Raw genomic sequence first — 17,865 nt, forward strand, 5'->3', positions numbered from 1 at the left:
AAGGCAGGGTTTAAGTTGTACAATAATGATGATGCATAATGATTTTTGTGCATACTGATTTACATCTTTTTTTAAAAACAGAACATGATCATATTTAATACACAAGTTTGATACAACCAAAAAGTAAAACACCAGAATAAAATAGTAACAAAAACATGGTATTTCATTTGCAATGCTTAAGAAATGGTTAACATTTTTAGTCATAAACAAGCTCTTAAAAACTAGTAACAGAGGCACTATAATGTAAGGAAACTTGATTTACAACTTTTAAGCAACTCTCATAAGCCTTCCCTTACTTTATACACATAACAGCCTTGAGAGGTAAGCAAGAATATGTCCTCATCCCATTGTGCAAAGAAGCTAACAGAAGCTCAGACAAGGAAAAAGAACATACATACTTAGTAAGAACCAACATGTAGAGGAGGCTCTTTTCTTCACTCCTGCCTCCCTTAATCCCTTACCTATGGTCCTGGGCAGTATACTTGAGGAGCTCAGCCAACTGTAAGGGATACTTGCAGATTTTCTGGACTGGAGTCAGAAGGAAACCATCAATAGCTATGTCGATCATCTGCTGCAAGAGGCGACAGGCCTCAAAGAAGTGCTGATAGCGGCTGTCCTTCATCAGTTTGGAGAGCTCCATGCAGGCATCCAGATGGTTGTTACAGTACTCAGAGTATATCCAGAATCCATCTTGCTGTTAGCAGAAGAAAAAATGAAGAGAAAGTAAAAGACTGCTGAGGATTCCAAAAGAAGTTTTGGAGAAATGAAAAAAAAAAGACCCTGTTGTTATATAGGAATATTAACATGATAATATCAATCTTCCTAAACTGATTCATAATTTAATAATAAAAATGAATTATTTGGAAACTAGAAAATTTTATTGTAAAACTTAATATAGAAAAAATAAGTAGCAATAGTAAGGAAATTCTATAAAAGAAGGGTAATGAGGAGAGACTGGCCCTCACAATAGGAAATATACCACAGCAATAAGACTTTAGAAATTTCTGGCAATGGCAGACTAAATTTTTTTAAAAAATCTTAGCCAGAAAAGCTAGAAAAATATAATAATTTCTGTTCGAAGAAATCACATCATCCAGAGGCTCAAACTGTCTCCACAGAATATCCCTTAGGAAATACAACTTGGATTATTTAGGGGTAAAGAGGTCATGATGTATGCAAATTAAACAGATGGCTAAGGAAAAATATATGAGTGGATGTATGTACATGTACATATACATATAGAGAGGTGGGAAGAGGAGAGAGTAAAGAGAAAGACGGAGAGCATATTCAAATTATAAATTAAAAGCAGTGAAATGTTATGTTAACAATAAGTGAATCTGGGCAAATGGTATATGAATGTTCTTTGTACTTTTCTTACTTTACAACTTTACTGTAAGTTTGAAATTATTTCTAAGTTTAAAATGAACCTCTACAAATGTTCTTATACATTATTTAAAACTCATACAAAGTTTACTTGATACATAGACAAAACCTAAGAGAAATAATAGGCAATACAAATTGATAGATAAAAAAATCAAGATTGAGTTATTATACACAGACTTAAAAATATTATTTAAAAAATACTAAATAGGCAAGCCCTACAGATAAAAAGAAATTAGAAAAATATATATCTAAATAAAGAGGGAGAGAATGTGAGTGAGTAAAAGGGGTGAGAGGTGCATGTGTAGACATGTGTGGTATGTATGTGTGTGAATGAGGAACAGATAGATATCTTAGGAGTCCCAAGAACTGGCAGATAAGGTTCTCCTAGATGGGGAACCCCTGCTGATGCTGAAGGCACCCCCAGACTGGCTAGGTTTTGGTGCGGAACCCACAGCATCTTGTAGAGGGGAGTAACGGAGGCCAGGAGTGCTGCAACACCAAAATCCAGACTGACCTCATATAGCACCCCAGGACCTTTGCAGGGAGCTGCTTGCCAGCCATAACACATGTGGAACCACCACCGTGCTTGGGCAGTGAGCAGCGTGATACCGTGACATAGGTCCCAGATGTCTGCAGTGAGTACTCGCCAGACAGTCTTCTTGAGCTGTGCCTCTTAGCTAAAGCCCCAACCCAGTGCCCCAGAATCCTGTGCTTCAGGTCCCGACACTGTGAGTGCAAGCCATGGGTATCCCACTCCTTGCTCCATCCCTAGTCCTAGTACAGAGCCACAGCTTGGTGCATGCTACACCACCACCCAGATAGAGCCCGTACCCAGCGATTATCCCATTCCCCACACAGAAAGAGCCTTTGGCAAGAGTGCATTCTGCCAGCACACAGACAGAGTTTTGGCTGGTGTGCACCTCACCCCCAGCACAGACAGAGCCGCAGACCAGTGTTTGCTATGCCCCCAGCAGAGACAGAGCCTCTGACCAGTGGGTGCCCCACCTTGGCACAGAAAGAGCAGCAGCCTGGTATGCGTCCAGCCCCCAGCAAAAACAGAGCCTTGGGCCAGTGTGTGCTACACACCCAGCAGATAAAGAGCCATTGGACAGTGGGTGCTCTGCCACCAGCATAGACAGAACCTTTGGCTGCTGAGTGCCCCACCCCTGGCATAGACAGAGCCTTTGGACTGTGTGTGCTCTGAACCCAGAACAGACAGAGCTGTCACCCAGCACATGCCCTACCCCCAGCCCAAGTCAGAGCTGCTGGTGGGACCTGGTGTGCCCAGCAACAGGTCACAGGACCACACTGCAAGTGCACTGCTAGAGGGACTTAGGTACCATCCTGCCTCAGAATCTGGGGCCACACAGAAAATTGCATGCCAGAGGGTTCTGAGCCCTCACAGAGAGTCACAAAACAGAGCAACTATGCACCCATACCCGCCAACTCTGAGAAACAGAAAACTGAGGGACCAGACTGGGGGATAAGGGGGTAAAACTCAGAGCAGAGACAATAACAGTGTGAAACTCAAGGCAGACCCAACCCCTGGGGTAAGGGTCCAGGACCATTGGACTGCTAGGGGCTTTAATGCATGGGACCCCCAGCAGGGAGCCCAGAGCAAGAAAATAGGGAGACAAAGAAACAATCCCCAAGGAAAGAAAAGGAATAATCGCCAGAAAATGAACTAAATGAAACAGAGGCATGCAAAATGTCAGAGAAAGAATTCAGAGTAAGGGTCATACAGTTCCTAAACAGGCTAGATGAGAAAATCAACAACTTATGTAAGAATCAAGAGGAAATAAAAAATGATACAACTACAATAAAAAACACAATGGAAGGTTTCAACAGTAGACTAGAAGAAAGGGAGGACTGAATCAGCGAGCTGGAAGACAGGGTGGAAAAACATACCCAATCTGAACAGCAATTGAAGAAAAAAAATAGAAAGCAGGAGGAGAGTTTAAGGGAGCTTAGGGACAACATGAAATGAAGCAACATCCATATAATAGGGGTGCCAGAAGGACAAGAAGAAGAGCAAGAATTAGAAAACATATTTGAAGAAATAATGACAGAAAACTTCCGATTTGAGGAAGAAAAAAGTCACACAAACACAGAGATTCCCAAACAAGATGAATCCCAAAATACCCACACCAAGACACGTCATAATTACAATGGCAAACATTAACAGCAAAGAGAGAATCTTAAGCACTGCAAGAGAGAGACAGGGAGTTACCTACAAGGGATCTCCCATTAGATTATCAAATTATTTCTCAACAGAAACACTTCAGGCCAGAGGGGAATAAAATGAAGTATACAAAGTGATGCAAAGCAAGGGATTGAATCCAAGAATACTCTATCCAGCAAGGCTATCATTCAAAATTGAAGGGGAAATCAGGAGCTTCGCAAAAAAAAAAAAAAAAAAAAAAAAAAAAAAAAAAAAAAAAAAAAAAAAGCTAAGGGAGTTTATTACTACCAAGCCAGTAATGCAAGAAATGCTAAAGGTACTGTTGCAAAAAGAATAAATAGAAAGGGAAGAAAAAACACAGGCACAAAAAATAAAAATGGCTACAAACAAGTACTTATCAATAATAATCTTAAATGTAAATGGATTAAATGCTCCAATCAAAAGACATAGGGTAGCTGAATGGATAAGAAAACATGACCCATATATGCTTTCTATAAGAGACCCACCTCAGAACAAGGGACTCACAGACTGAAAGTGAAGGGATGGAAAAAATATTTTTAAGGCAAACAAAAATGAAAAAAAACAAAGCTGAGGTACAAATACTTACATCTGACAAAATATACTTCAAAGTGAAGGCCATAACAAGAGATATTGAAGGCCACTTCATAATACTAAAGGGAGCAATTCAACTAGAGTATATAACTCTGGTAAACATATATGCAACCAATGCAGGAGCACCCAAATACATAAAAAAAAAAGTTCTGGAAGATATCAAGGGAGAGATTGACAGCAATACAATCATAGTAGGGGACTTTAATACCCTATTGGCATTACTGGATAAATCCTCCAGACAAAAAATCAACAAAGAAACAGCAATCCTCAATGACTCAGTAGATCAGATGGACTTAATTGACATCTTTTGAACATTTCACCCTAAAGCTACAAAATATTCTTCTCAAGTGCACATGGGACATCTCCAAAGATAGAACACATATTAGGACACAGGCTAAGTCTCTACAAATTCAAGAAGACTGAAACCATATTAAGCATCTTCTGAGATCACAATGGCATAAAACTAGAAATTGAAGGGGTTAAAGAGAGTAAAATGGGACAGAGAAAACATATTGTGCTTAGCATATATCTTGCAGAAAGCTTGCAATCTTGAACACTGCATAGTCCAGATAGCCACTGGACATCTGGCGCCAGGAAGAGCCAAGGACAGATCAGACCCTAACATCAGCATAATGGCTTGTGTCCAGCAAAAGTTAATAAAAACATTTCCCTCCCTGCACTCTCTGCTGATTCCTTTGTTGGACCCAGCCTACCTGTACCCAAGTGCCTGAAATAAAAGCTTATTTTGATACATTATGGCCTTATGTCATAGATGTTGGACGCCAGCCTACTCTGCACCTTTCATTTGGCACCAAAACCCAGGAAGGTCTATTGAGGGGTCTGGTAAGAGCCATTGCAGGGTTCCAGAAACTGGGTACTTGGCACTCAGAGAGACCATGATTGTCCAGCTCCTGAGCTCCCCGTGTGTCCAAGAAAGGCCCCTAGCCATGCTTCTGCACAGCTGAACTTCTGCTGGACTCGTGACACTTACTTGGGTCCCCCTAGCTTTTCTTCAGACTGGTCTGGGTTGTGCCCATGACTGGATAGTGGACCTCTCCTTGCCTTGCCTCCTTCTCCATCAACACCGGCATTATCTCATGGGTAAGTGGCTTTAGTCTGTTTTCCCACATTCTGGACTGTCCTGTCATTTTGGGTTTGGAGCCAGGCTCCGGGCTGTTACTGTATGGCTGGCCCCATGAAAATCCAGCACTGGTCAGGACAAGTCCTCCAGGGGAACTAAGTTCCCTTGCCCACTCTCTTGATGGGGACACCTGTCACAGAGGGAGGGCTCCGTCTATTTCTTGTGAACATTAGGGGGAGATGGAGATGCCTTTCTCTGCCTTAACTTCACTGAGAACAGACCTTCAGCCACAGCCCGTCACCATGGGGAATTCACAGTCGACCATTCCCTGCACCACACCCCTGGGCTGTGTACTTAAGAATCTTCAGACCCTAGGATTTACTGGCCTCAGTATAAATTAGACAATGGGTCCCAATGGCCTGCAAACGGCACATTCGATTTCCAAATCTTAACTGACCTTAAAATTTCTGCTGCAGAGAGGGCAAGTGGTCTGAGGTCCCATATATCCAGGCTTTTTTCATACTCAGGACACATCCTTCTCTCTGTGACAGCTGCTCACAGATTGTCCTTCCTCACTCTAAGCCCCAGAGGATCTCAAATCCTCCTCTTCCTTCACCACTTTTGATCCCGTCGACCATCCCCCAACCCCCCAGCCTACAGCTCCTCCAACTCAGCTGCCTGAGAAGGCAGCCCACAAAGCAGTTAATTATGAAAAATTAGCAAAGATCACCCAGGAAAGACATGAAAATCTGGCAGTCTTCCTCTCTTGCCTTACACAGGCCATGAGAAAATACACCAATCTTGACCCTATAAGTCCAGAAGGAACAATTACCCAACAAGACCTTTTAAACATGACCTTTAAGGTCTTTAATAATAGAGACGAGGAAACCCAAATCCAAAAACAAAGGCAAGATCAGGCCAAGGCTAAGGCCCAGATGAAGGCCTTTCAGCTCCTAGCCACCACTCTTATGAGCCCCAAATGAAGTGCCGGTTCTCCAACCAAGGGTAAGTTAGGGGCTAAGCCTCCTCCAGGCCCATGCTTCAAATGCAACAAGGAAGGACACTGGACCAAGTCCTGCCCAAATCTGAGACCCCTGCGTAGGCCTTGCCCCAGGTGTGGAAGGGAAGGCCATTGGAAATCAGACTGTACTCTGGCCCCTCCAGGTCGGACCTCAGCAAGGCTGACCTCTGGATCCGGTTTGGAGCTTTCAGACCTCCTGGGACTGGACACCAAAGACTGAAGCTGCCCAGGCCCAGACAAGGCCCCACAGACTTACTTCACCAGGACAGAGCTTTGGGTAACGATTGTGGTGGCAGGTAAGCTGTTTCCTTTTTTAATTGATACTGGAGCCACTTATTCTGCCCTCTCCAAATTCACTGAGACCCTTGTCCCCTCTTCTGTCTCTATTATGAGGATTGATGGATTAGTATCAGTCATTAGCCACCTCACCTCTACACTGCATCTTACTAAATACCCCCTTTTCCACTCTTCTTGCCCGACTGGAACGGTACAAGCATCCCCTCATAAAGCCCAGTTGTCCCAAACGACAGGCACCTACTTCAGTTTCACTCTCACCCCACAAAACTATGGCATTCCTTAGACTGCAAAATCTTTATCTCCTTCATCACTGTCCCCTCCTCTAAACAAAACAGACTCTCCTTTCTCAGACTCGCTGGATACTCTCACCTCTGAGTTCCTAACTTCAGTCTTCTCACAAAGCTCCTCTATAATGTAACATGGCAAAGGGACTCCTCAATGAGCCTTTGATCTCAAGCCAGCATTCTCACCCCTTTAGAGCTCTTAAAACTGCTCTGACCTCAGTGCCTTCTCACACCACCTGCTCCTTTTTCCCAAAGGACAGCTTTCTCTACTGCAAAACTACAAACCTTACTTAACAGTCAGGCTACTATCAGAAGCTGCACTCATTATCACTCAAACCTTAGCATGTTATCTCTAGGGGAAAATATAGCAGTTTTAAAGCCAAGCAGCTAGAGGCCTGGGAATAGGCTTGCTCTCCCCCCCCCCACCCCACCCCCTGCAACCTTTTCTCCAGACTCATATGCCTATACATAATTTTCCAAAGTCTTTGACAACTTAAAAACTTTGGAGCATTGCTTGGTTAAATGATAAACATCTAAATATTTCAACAAGTTTCAAGTTCACCTAATTTTAGCTTTTATTACAGGAAGTCTATAAAGTAAATTTATAATTGTTAATAAAATGTCCTATACTTCATTAAAGATATATTTCTTAAAAGTGAGAATGTTTATAAATGTCAATTTAAGAAATGCTGACTATTTATAAAAGGTTTGTAGGAAGAAATGTTAAAAGGAAGTTATATAAATGACACAGGCCAGTAAGCCAGAACAAGCAGAATAGGGAAACTGAAATAGTAAAACAGCAGTCCACAACCACCTAAAAAATCCTATCTTCCCTAAACCAAGGACACTTAAGAATAAACAATTTGAGAATAAACTTCATTTTGATATATTAGACTACAACCTTCCAAACTAATGTATCTTTCCTTCCACCAGGCCATTTGTCATAACTTTTATTATCCTAACTTTTACCCCAGTAATACTAAAATGTATAAAACAGTTTGTCTCCACCAGGTTACAATTCCTACTTGTACTCAGAAAATACCACCCCTAGATACCATCAAAACCTCCTTGCCCAGGCCTCATCCTACTTCTGACCCCCAGAGCAAGGATAATAGGCCAGATACAGGTGTAGAAACTCACCAGGGCAAAAAGCTCCAGATGCCTAGCAAGGGATGAAACTGGGGAAAACAAAAACCTTGTTCCCCACCCCCCTGCCCCGGTAACCTACCCTCCCATTAGCCTTCCTGGAGAAAAAATAGCCCCTCTCGTATATCAGCCAAATGACTAATAGATTATATATCCAGGCTTCCACATTCCTGAAAATTGTGACTGACATTCCCCCACCTGGCCCACATTATCCCATCCGAATGGTGCAAGGTATTTTCAAACTTATTACAGAACTCTGGTTCCAGCGCAATTTACAGGATTTCTCTCCAGATCACATCTACTTATTTACCTTCATAGTGCTTCTGAATCTTGTAGATCTCTTATATCCTAGAAATAGTCCCCCTACCAGCCCTAGACTATATTTTAGCCAAAGAGAAAGGTGTTTTTTTAATTGCTAAAACCTCCTGTTGTTTTTACCTAAACTCTGCAGGTCAAATAAAGAAAAAACACAACATTCCATAGCATTCTACAGAATACTCAATGGCTCAAGGATATCAGTCAGAACAGTATAGAGCAGTCCATATGATCCAATCTATAAGCAGCTCTGCCCAAATTAACCTGGCTTATACCCCTTTTAGGCCCCCTGACACTATTTCTCCTACCCCTACTCCTCGGGCTCTGCATTTTCAGAATAATTACCAAATTTATACAAACAAGATTACAAGTCCTAGTTAACCAGACAGTAGGACAGTTCATTCTTACCCCGGTAAAGGGAACATACAGGCCTATTCCCCAGGAAATACTCTAAATTTACTCCTTAGGCTTCCATGCTGCCCCCTCCCATGCAGGAAGCAGTACAAGAAAAATAGCGACCCCATCCTCCTTCTTTTCCTTTGTATATACCCTTTAAAATGGAAATGAAAGGGTTAAAGAGAATAAAACAGGACAGAGAAAACTTGTTGTGCTTAGCAGATATCTTGCATAAAGCTTGCAATCTTGAGCACCACATAGTCCAGATAGACACTGGACATCTGGTGCCAGGAAGAGCTAACAACAGACAGAACCCATATGTCAGCAAAACAGCTTGCAGGCAGCAAAAGTTATAAAAACTTTTCCATCCTTGCACTCTCTGCTGATTCCTTTGTTGGACTCAGCCCACCTGCACCAGGTGCCTGAAATAAAAGATTCTTTTGATACATTATGGCCTCATGTCATAGGCACAGGACCCGGCCCACTCTGAAGTTTTCAGAAATCAACTACAATAAAAGCAAAAAAAAATCAAATATGTGGAGGTTAAATAGCATGTTATTAAACAATGATTGGGTTACCAAAGAGATCAAAGAAGAAATAAAAACAAATGACAATGAAAACATAACAATTCAAAATCTATGGGACACAGTGAAAGCAGTACTGAGAGGGAAGTTCATAGCTTTACAGGCTTACCTCAAAAACCAAGAAAAACTGGTAATAAATTATCTAACCCTACAACTTAAAGAATTATAAAGAGAGCAACAAGAAAAGCCCAGAGTGAGCAGAAGGAAGGAAATAATAAACATCAGAGGTGAAATAAATGATATAAAGACCAAAAACACAATACAAAAGATCAACAAAAGCAAGAAATGGTTCTTTGAAAGGATAAACAAGAATGATGAACCTCTAACCAGGATCACAAAGAAACAAAGAGAAAGAACACAAATAAAAAAAAAATCAGAAATGAAAGAGGTGAAATAACAACAGACCCCACAGAAATACAAAGGATTATAAAAAATACTATGAACAACTGTATTCCAACAAACTGGACAACCTAGAAGAAATGGACATATTCTTAGAAAGATACAATCTTCCAAAACTCAATTAGGAAGAATAAAAAACCTGAGTAAGCCAATAACTATGGAGGAAATTGAATCAGTAATCAAAAAACTTACAGCAAACAAAAGCCCTGGGACAGATGGCTTCATAGGGGAGCTTTACCAAACATTCAAAGAAGACCTAAAACCTACCCTCCTCAGACTATTCCAAAAAATTCAAGAGGAACACTTCCAAGCTCTTTGTATGAAGCCAGAATTACCCTAATCCCAAAACCAGATAAAGAAAATACAAAGAAAGAGACTTAGAGGCCAATATCCTTGATAAACATAGATGCCAAAATCCTCAACAAAATTCTAGCAAATTGGATTCAGCATTACATTATAACGATCATAACATCTTGACAAAGTGGGATTTATTCTGTGGATGCAAGGCTGGTATAACATCCACAAATCAATAAACGTGATACATCACAAAAACTAACTGAGAGACAAAAATCACATAATCTTATCAATTGATGCAGAAAAAAGCATTCAACAAAATCCAACACCCTTTCTTGATAAAAACTCTCAGCAAGTTGGAATAGAGAGATCATACCTCAACATAATAAAAACCTTATATGATAAACCTACAGCCAACATCATACTCAATGGGCAAAAACTAAAACCATTTCCCCTAAGAACAGGAACAAGACAGGGATGCCCACTTTCACCACTCCTGTTTGACATAGTACTGGAAGTGCTAGCCATAGCAATCAGACAAGATGAAGAAATAAAAGGCATCCAAATTGGAAAAGAAGACATAAAACTGTCATTATTTGCAGATGACATGACATTGTACATAGAAAACCCTAAAGACTCCATGAAAAATCTACTAAACTTAACAAATGAATTTGGCAATGTAGCAGGATACAAAATTAACACCCAGAAATGTATGGCTTTTTTATACACCAACTACAGGCCTGGTGCACAAAATTCTGCATGGGTGTGGGGGGTGGTGTCACTCAGCCCAGCCTGCACCCTCTACAATTTGGGACCCCTCAGGGGATGTCCAACTGCCGGTTTAGGCCCGATCCCCAGCAGTCAGACATCCCTCTCGCAATCCAGGACCACTGGCTCCTAACCATTTACCTGCCTGCTTGCCTGCCTAATGCCTCCAACTGCCCTCCCCTGCCAGCCTGATCTTGCCCCCAACTGCCCTCCCCTGCTGGCCTGATTGCCCCTAACTGCCTCTGCCTGCCTGATCACCCCCTAACTGCCCTCCCCTGCTGGCCTGATCTTGCCCCCACTACCCTCCCCTGCTGGCCAATTGGGTTCTGATTGGTCAGTTTCTATGCCAGTCAGCGTCAAAAGCTCCACTTCCTAAGCAGCCATTGGCTCCTCACAGTTCACCTAGATTTGGTTCTGATTGGTTGGTTTCTATGCCAGTCAGTGTCTCCAGGCCTATCTCAGGGCCTGATCAGAGAGGTGGGACTGATCAGCAGCCCCCACGGAGGCCCAGAGAGAAAGAGAAAGAGAGGTGCAGCAGCTGGCGAAGCCCAGAGAGAAAGAGAGAGGCAACAGCTGATCAACAGCTGCAATGGAGGCTGTGAATCAGACCCTGCCTCTCTCTCCCGGCCTCTCTCCAGGCCTGATCTGCAGCCCCCTTGGTAGTCAGTGCTGGGTCCCTGTGTCCACACCAGTGGCAGTCAGTGCTGGGTTGCCTCGGAAACCCAGCAATGACTGCAGGACTGACTTCTGGTGTTCATTCAAGCCTTTGGTCAGTCTTTATGGACCCTGGGTTTTTATATATTAGGATAACTGGCATATGTTACTGTATAAGTTTAAGGTGAACAGCGTGATGGCTTGATTTACTTATATTGTGAAATGATTACCACAATAGTTTAGTTAACATCCATCATCTCATATAAATACAATAAAAAGAAGAGAAAATTTTTCATTGTGATGAGATAAAAATACATATAGACATACAAATTAATCTAAAATAGCTTAAACTGTTCTGAAAAAGAATGAATTTAGAGGGCATATGCTTCCTACTTTCAAGACTTGCTACATTAGTCAAGACAGTATGAGAAAAATATTTCCTAAAAAATCTATAGTGATGGGTGTTAACTAGACTTATTGTGATCATTTCACAATAGATACAAATATTGAATTATTGTGTTGTACACCTGAAACTAATATAATGCTATATGTCAATTATATCTCAATAAAACAACAACCACCATCACTACCACCCACCATCACCACCACAACAAAAAGACAGTGTGGTAGTAGTATATGAATAGTCACATAGATTACTAGAAAAGATGAGTGTCTCTAAAAATAGACCCATACATATATGATCACTTGATTTTTGACAAAGGTGCCCAGATAATTAAATGGTAGAATTAATAGTTTTTCAACAAATGGTGCTGCAACAACTGGATACTCTAAGTAAACCAATGAACTTTGAACTTTATTTTACCCCATTTTTAAAAATTATCTCAAAAAAGGATCATAGACACACATACACACACACACACACACACACACACACACACACACACACACACACACATATATGCATGTATATAAAAGCCTAAGTGACTGAACGACCAAACGAGCTGCCCCCCAGTGGTCAGTGCGCTCCCACAGCAGGAGTGCCGCTCAGCTGACTGCCCCATCCTGGTGGCCCACCAGCCTGGGGGCAGCCACTCACTCCCTCAGTAGTCCTGCAGGTCCAATCTCTGGAGAACGGACAAGGCACCGACAGACCGGTACCACCGGCATGATCCTGACAGCACCACTGGCCTCTTGGAAGTCGGCCTTGGGCACCGTGGCCACTTCCCCTTCCTAGATGCTCTGCAAGGAAGAAATGATATAAAAGTCGGCTGCCAGGTGGCTCCCAACAACCGGCACCAATATCAGTGGGATGGATCCGGATCCCCCACTGGCAAGGGCATCCCACTGCCCACCCAGAGGGCCGATCACATCCCAGCCCCCCCTCAACCCCCCTCTGGATGGGCGGCAGGAGCAGCGAGGCCAGGATGAATGGGAGCGGCAGGCAGGAGTGGCAGGTGGCGTTGGACTGTGGGTTTGGGCTCGATCCCCACAGGCCACCCTGAGGATTTCATCTGTGCATGAATTCATGCACCAGAACTCTAGCAAGAAATAAAGCTACACAACTTTTGTAAGAAAATAGAATAAATTTTTATGACCTTGGATTAGGCAAAGATTTTGTAAATAAGACCCCTAAAATCATGAACCATAAAAGGAAAATAATTATAAATTGGATTTGCAACAAAATTAAAAGTTTATGCTTTACAAAGACACTGTTAAGTAAATGAAAGACTAAGATACAGACTGGAAGAAATATTTGCAAATCACATATCTGACCAAAGACTTATAAACAGAATAAAAAAAAACTCCTGAAACTAAACAGTAAAAAAACAAAAACAAATAATCTTCTTAAATATAGGCAAAAGACATGAACAAACACCAAAGATTTTATACACATAGAAAATAAGTGCATGAAAAAATGCTCAACATCATTACGCATTAAGGAAATGTAAATAAAAAACACAATGAAATACCACTAAACATCTAACAGAATGGCTACAATAAAAAAATACTAGGAACACCAAATGCTGACAATCATGTGGAACAACTGGAACTCTTACATAGGATATTCCCCAAAATGTACATGTACAGTTTGAATAATTATAAAAGCAGTGTTTATTAATTATACATTTCATTTTTAAAATTGAGTTGTTAAACGGAGTATACATTTTTGGGGACACCTGTATATTTGAATTCAGAAAGCAAAATGGTATAGCAACTTTGGAAAATAGTTTGTCAATTTCTTATAAAGTTAAACAAACACTTACCATGCAACCTAGGAATCCTACAGATGTGAACAATCTAGTAAATAACTCAGATGTCCTGGAATAAACTGATGAATGGGTAGTATATCTAGACAATGGAATATTACTAAGCAATAAAAAGAACCAACTACTGATACATTCAACAGCATGGGTGAATATCAAAGGTATTATGTTCAGTGAAAAAAGCTAAACACAAACAATTACTACTATATGATTCATTTATATGACATTCTAGAAAAAGTAAAATTAGGGTAACAGAAAGCAGATTAGTGCTTGCCAATGGCTATGGGTGGGATCATAGATTGACTACAAAGAGAAAACTAGAGAATTTGATGAAGTGATATAACTATACCTTAATTATGATGATAGGCACACAACTATATACATTGGCTAAAAAATTGGTAAAACTTATTGTGTGCAATTATACTGAAAAAATCTGATAAAAATAAAATCTTAGAACTGAATAATAAAGAGAGTTTAAATAATCCAAGTTTTTTTAAGACAAACTACTCAAAAAAAAAAGATTGCAGCATTATTTACAACTAGAAGCCCAGCGCACGATATCGTGCAGCGCCGCCCACCTACCTGCAGCCCTGCCTTGACACCGGAACCTGTCCACACAGAGCTCCAGTGTGCCTGGCCCAGCCCCCAAACCCTCTAGACTTCTCTGGCCACTTCAAGCTGTGACCTCAGTTCCTCTAGTCGCCTCAGGTTGGTCCCATCTTCTCTGGGCACCTCCCTCCTTCCGCCCCATCTCCAGAGCAATGCTGTGGCTCCGCCCCGTCATGGCACTGGAGGAGAGCATGGAAGTCTCCTGCCTGCTGCGCTGTGCTCCGTCCCCTGGCAGGCGGGCCGCGGGGTACTCAGAGTGCGAGCGGTGGGTGGTGAAGGACTGGTGAGGGGGGCACTATGGCTCTCACCCCTGCCCTCCCCAGCACGAGATTATCCTGCCTCCTCCGGGCACATCCCTGCTTCTGCCCCGTCTCCAGAGCAACGTCCCAGCTAATATGCTAATGACCTGGTCATTACCCATTATGGCGTCCCACTCATTAGCATACTAACTCTTTATTAGTATAGATAGCCAAGATCTGGAAATAGCCCAAGTGTCCATCAGTAGATACAGGGGTAAAAAAGCTGTGGTACACAATGGAATACTACTGTGCTGTAAAAGTGAATCAAATTTTACACTTTCCAACATAATGGATGGACCTGGAGAATATCATGCTAACTGAAATAAGCCAGTCAGAGAATGTCAAGTACCATATGATTTCACTCATGTGGAATTTAATGAACAAACTGACTACCAAGCAAAATAGAGACAGACTCATACACAGAGAGCAGGCAGACAGCTGGGGTGGGGGTGAGTTGTGGAGGTGGAGCGATTGAGCAAAATGGGTAGGGGGGATAACTCATGAGCTTGGACAACAGTGTGGTGATTGCAGGGGTGGAGGGGGATGGGGGAAGGTGGTAGAGAGCAAGAGGATAAAAGGTGATGGAAAAAATTAAATTTTTAAAAAACATAATACATCATGATTAAGAAGGGTTTATCCCAGCAATGCAACTACCATTTAATGTAGTAAATACAAATTCACATCTTATATAATAAAGAGGTAATATGCAAATTAACCCTCACACCCTCACAAGATAGCTGCTTACGACCAGGTCGGCAGGGGGTTAGTGAGGGACAACCAAACGACTGAATAAGCAGGCTACATGGGGCGACCAGGCCAGCAGGGGGGTTAGTGAGGGACAACCAAATGACCGAACAAGCAGGCTGCGTTGGGTGACCAGGCCGGCAGGGGGGAAGTTGGGGGCGACCAGGCCAGCGGGGGGGGGGCAGTTAGGAGCAACCAGGCTGGCAGAGGGGGGCAGTAAGAGGCGACCAGGCCAGCGGGGGGGCAGTTAGGGGCGACCAGGCTGGTGGGGGGAGTGCAGTTGGGTGCGACCAGGCCAGCAAAGGGGGCAGTTGAGGGCAACCAGGCCGGCACGCAGAGGCAGTGAGGGGTGATCAGGCCTGAAGGGGGGCAGTTAGGGGCGACCAGGCAGGCAGGCAGGCAGATGAGTGATTAGGAGTCAGCAGTCCAGGATTGTGAGAGGGATTGGGTCTAAACCGGCATTCGGACATCCCCCAAGGGGTCCCGGATTAGAGAGGGTGCAGGCTGGGCTGAGGGGACACCACCCACCCCGTGCATGAATTTCATGCATTGGGCCTCTAGTATTAACAGATTAAAGGGTAAGAGCATATGATAATTTCAATGGATTGGTGGTTCTTTTTGACCTCCAGATATTTGACAATGTCTGGAGACATTTTTGGTTGTCACAACTGGGTTACTGGGAGTTGCTACTAGCATCCACTGGGTAGGGACCAGAAATGCTGTTAAACATCCTACTATGTACAGGGCGGGCTTCAACTGAATAACAACATTCGGTATTCTACTTAACCTCTCAACACTATGTTTATAATATCTATAAGCATTGCTATAAGGTTCATACATCTACCCTGTTGAGTCTTGCTACATAATATCCCACGGTAAGCATCTGCTGTTTCTTATCCATCCCTTGGTGATAAATACCTAAATTGCTTCTAATTACACTCCACCAGACATAACACTGCCATGCAATGAACAGCCTTGTAAATGCTCCCTCATGGATCTTTATAAGAACTTCTCTGGGATACATATTCAGAAATGGAAGCACTAGGTCATACATATACTTAACTTTGATAAATACTTCCCATGTGCTTTCTGGAATGGCTGAAACAGTTTAAATACTGCACAGAAAGGAGTTAACATATCAGGCCTGAAGCTGCTATCCTTAGAAAGACCTGTTGGAAATGTTGGCCTTCACTAGCATCTTGGAACTTAGATCTCAAGAGGCTTCTGACCATTCCCTGGCAATAGTGGCTCACTATGCCTAAACTGTTTATATAAACAATGTGGTTTATACTGAATGCCCCCTTTCCTTCTGGGAGTCTAGAATTTGGCTACATGCTAGGCAAAGGGTGCCTATGTGACCAGACACCTCATAAAATGCTTACGTACTGAGACCCTAATGAATTTCCCTGGTAGAGAATATTTCACAACTTATTGCAAGGGGAATTAAGTGCATCTTAGGTGACTCTACTCAGAGAAGACTCTTGGAAATTTGAGCATGGTTTCATCCAGACATTACTCATGGTGCCTTTTCCTTTTGCTGATGTTGCTTTGTATCCTTTAGCTAAATAAATCATAACCATGAGTATAACTATATGTTGAGTCCTGCAAGTCCCTCTAGCAAACCACCAAATTACATATCCATGAGCAAAGCAGTATTTTTCAAGAAGACTTACTTTTAGCTACACACTTTTTATGTGCCACTTGAAATTTGTATCATGTGTACATGTTATCTCTTTAAAAAATAAATACTTTATAAAATGGGGGAAAAGAGTTGTCAAAACAACTTGGTCAGCTATGAATGAGACCCAAGAGAACCACAGGGATATAGAGTGAATAAATCCTATATAATAAAAGGCTAATATGCAAATAGACCGAACAGTGGAACGACCAGTCACTATGATGCACACTGACCACCAGGGAGCAGACGCTCAGCGAAGGAGCTGCCCCCTGGTGGTCAGTGCACTCCCACAGGGGGAACGCTGCTCAGCCAGAAGCCAGGCACATGGCTGGTGAGTGCAGCAGGGGTGGCAGGAGCCTCTTTCATCTCCGTGGCAGCGCTAAGGACCCTTTGGAAGATGTCCAACTGCTGTGGGGAGTGGGCCTAAGTCAGCATGAAGACATCCCCCAAGGGGTCCCAGACTGTGAGAGGGCGCAGGCTGGGCTGAGGGACCCCTGCCCCCTGGTGCATGAATGTTGTGCACCAAGCCTCTAATATATATATAATTGATTTCAGAGAGGAAGGTAGATGGAGAGATAGAAACATCAATGATGAGAATCACCGATCAGCTGCCTCCTGCATGCCCCACACTGGGGATCAAGCCCGCAACCCGGGCATGTGCCCTTGGCCTGAAGCAAACCTGAGACCCTCCAGTCCTCAGGCCGATGCTCTATCCACTTAGCCAAACCGGCTAGGGCTAGAATGAACCTTCTTATATTCCAGATGAGGAAGCCCAAAGAAGGTAACGGACTTATCCAAAGTTACCCAGACAGTTATTACAGACACAGGACTCAAATCCTCATTTTCCTGTACCCTAGTGCTCCTTTCTCTAAGCCATGTGGCCTCTTTTCCTAC

The 17,865-nt window shown here is 42.7% G+C and overlaps 1 protein-coding gene across 15 annotated transcripts in view; it reads right to left on the minus strand.

Moving 5' to 3' along the window:
- ARHGEF9 (Cdc42 guanine nucleotide exchange factor 9) overlaps positions 1 to 17,865 on the minus strand; it is a 251,908-nt gene that overhangs the window by 86,414 nt on the left and 147,629 nt on the right. For all 15 annotated transcript variants that reach the window (XM_080653046.1, XM_080653038.1, XM_080653042.1 and 12 more), the window contains one exon: positions 462 to 694. In XM_080653046.1, coding sequence (XP_080509172.1) covers positions 462 to 694 — 233 coding nt within the window. The remainder of the gene's footprint in view (positions 1 to 461; positions 695 to 17,865) is intronic.

Source organism: Plecotus auritus (assembly GCF_963455305.1).
Source record: "Plecotus auritus genome assembly, chromosome: X".
Classification (NCBI taxonomy): Eukaryota; Metazoa; Chordata; class Mammalia; order Chiroptera; family Vespertilionidae; genus Plecotus; species Plecotus auritus.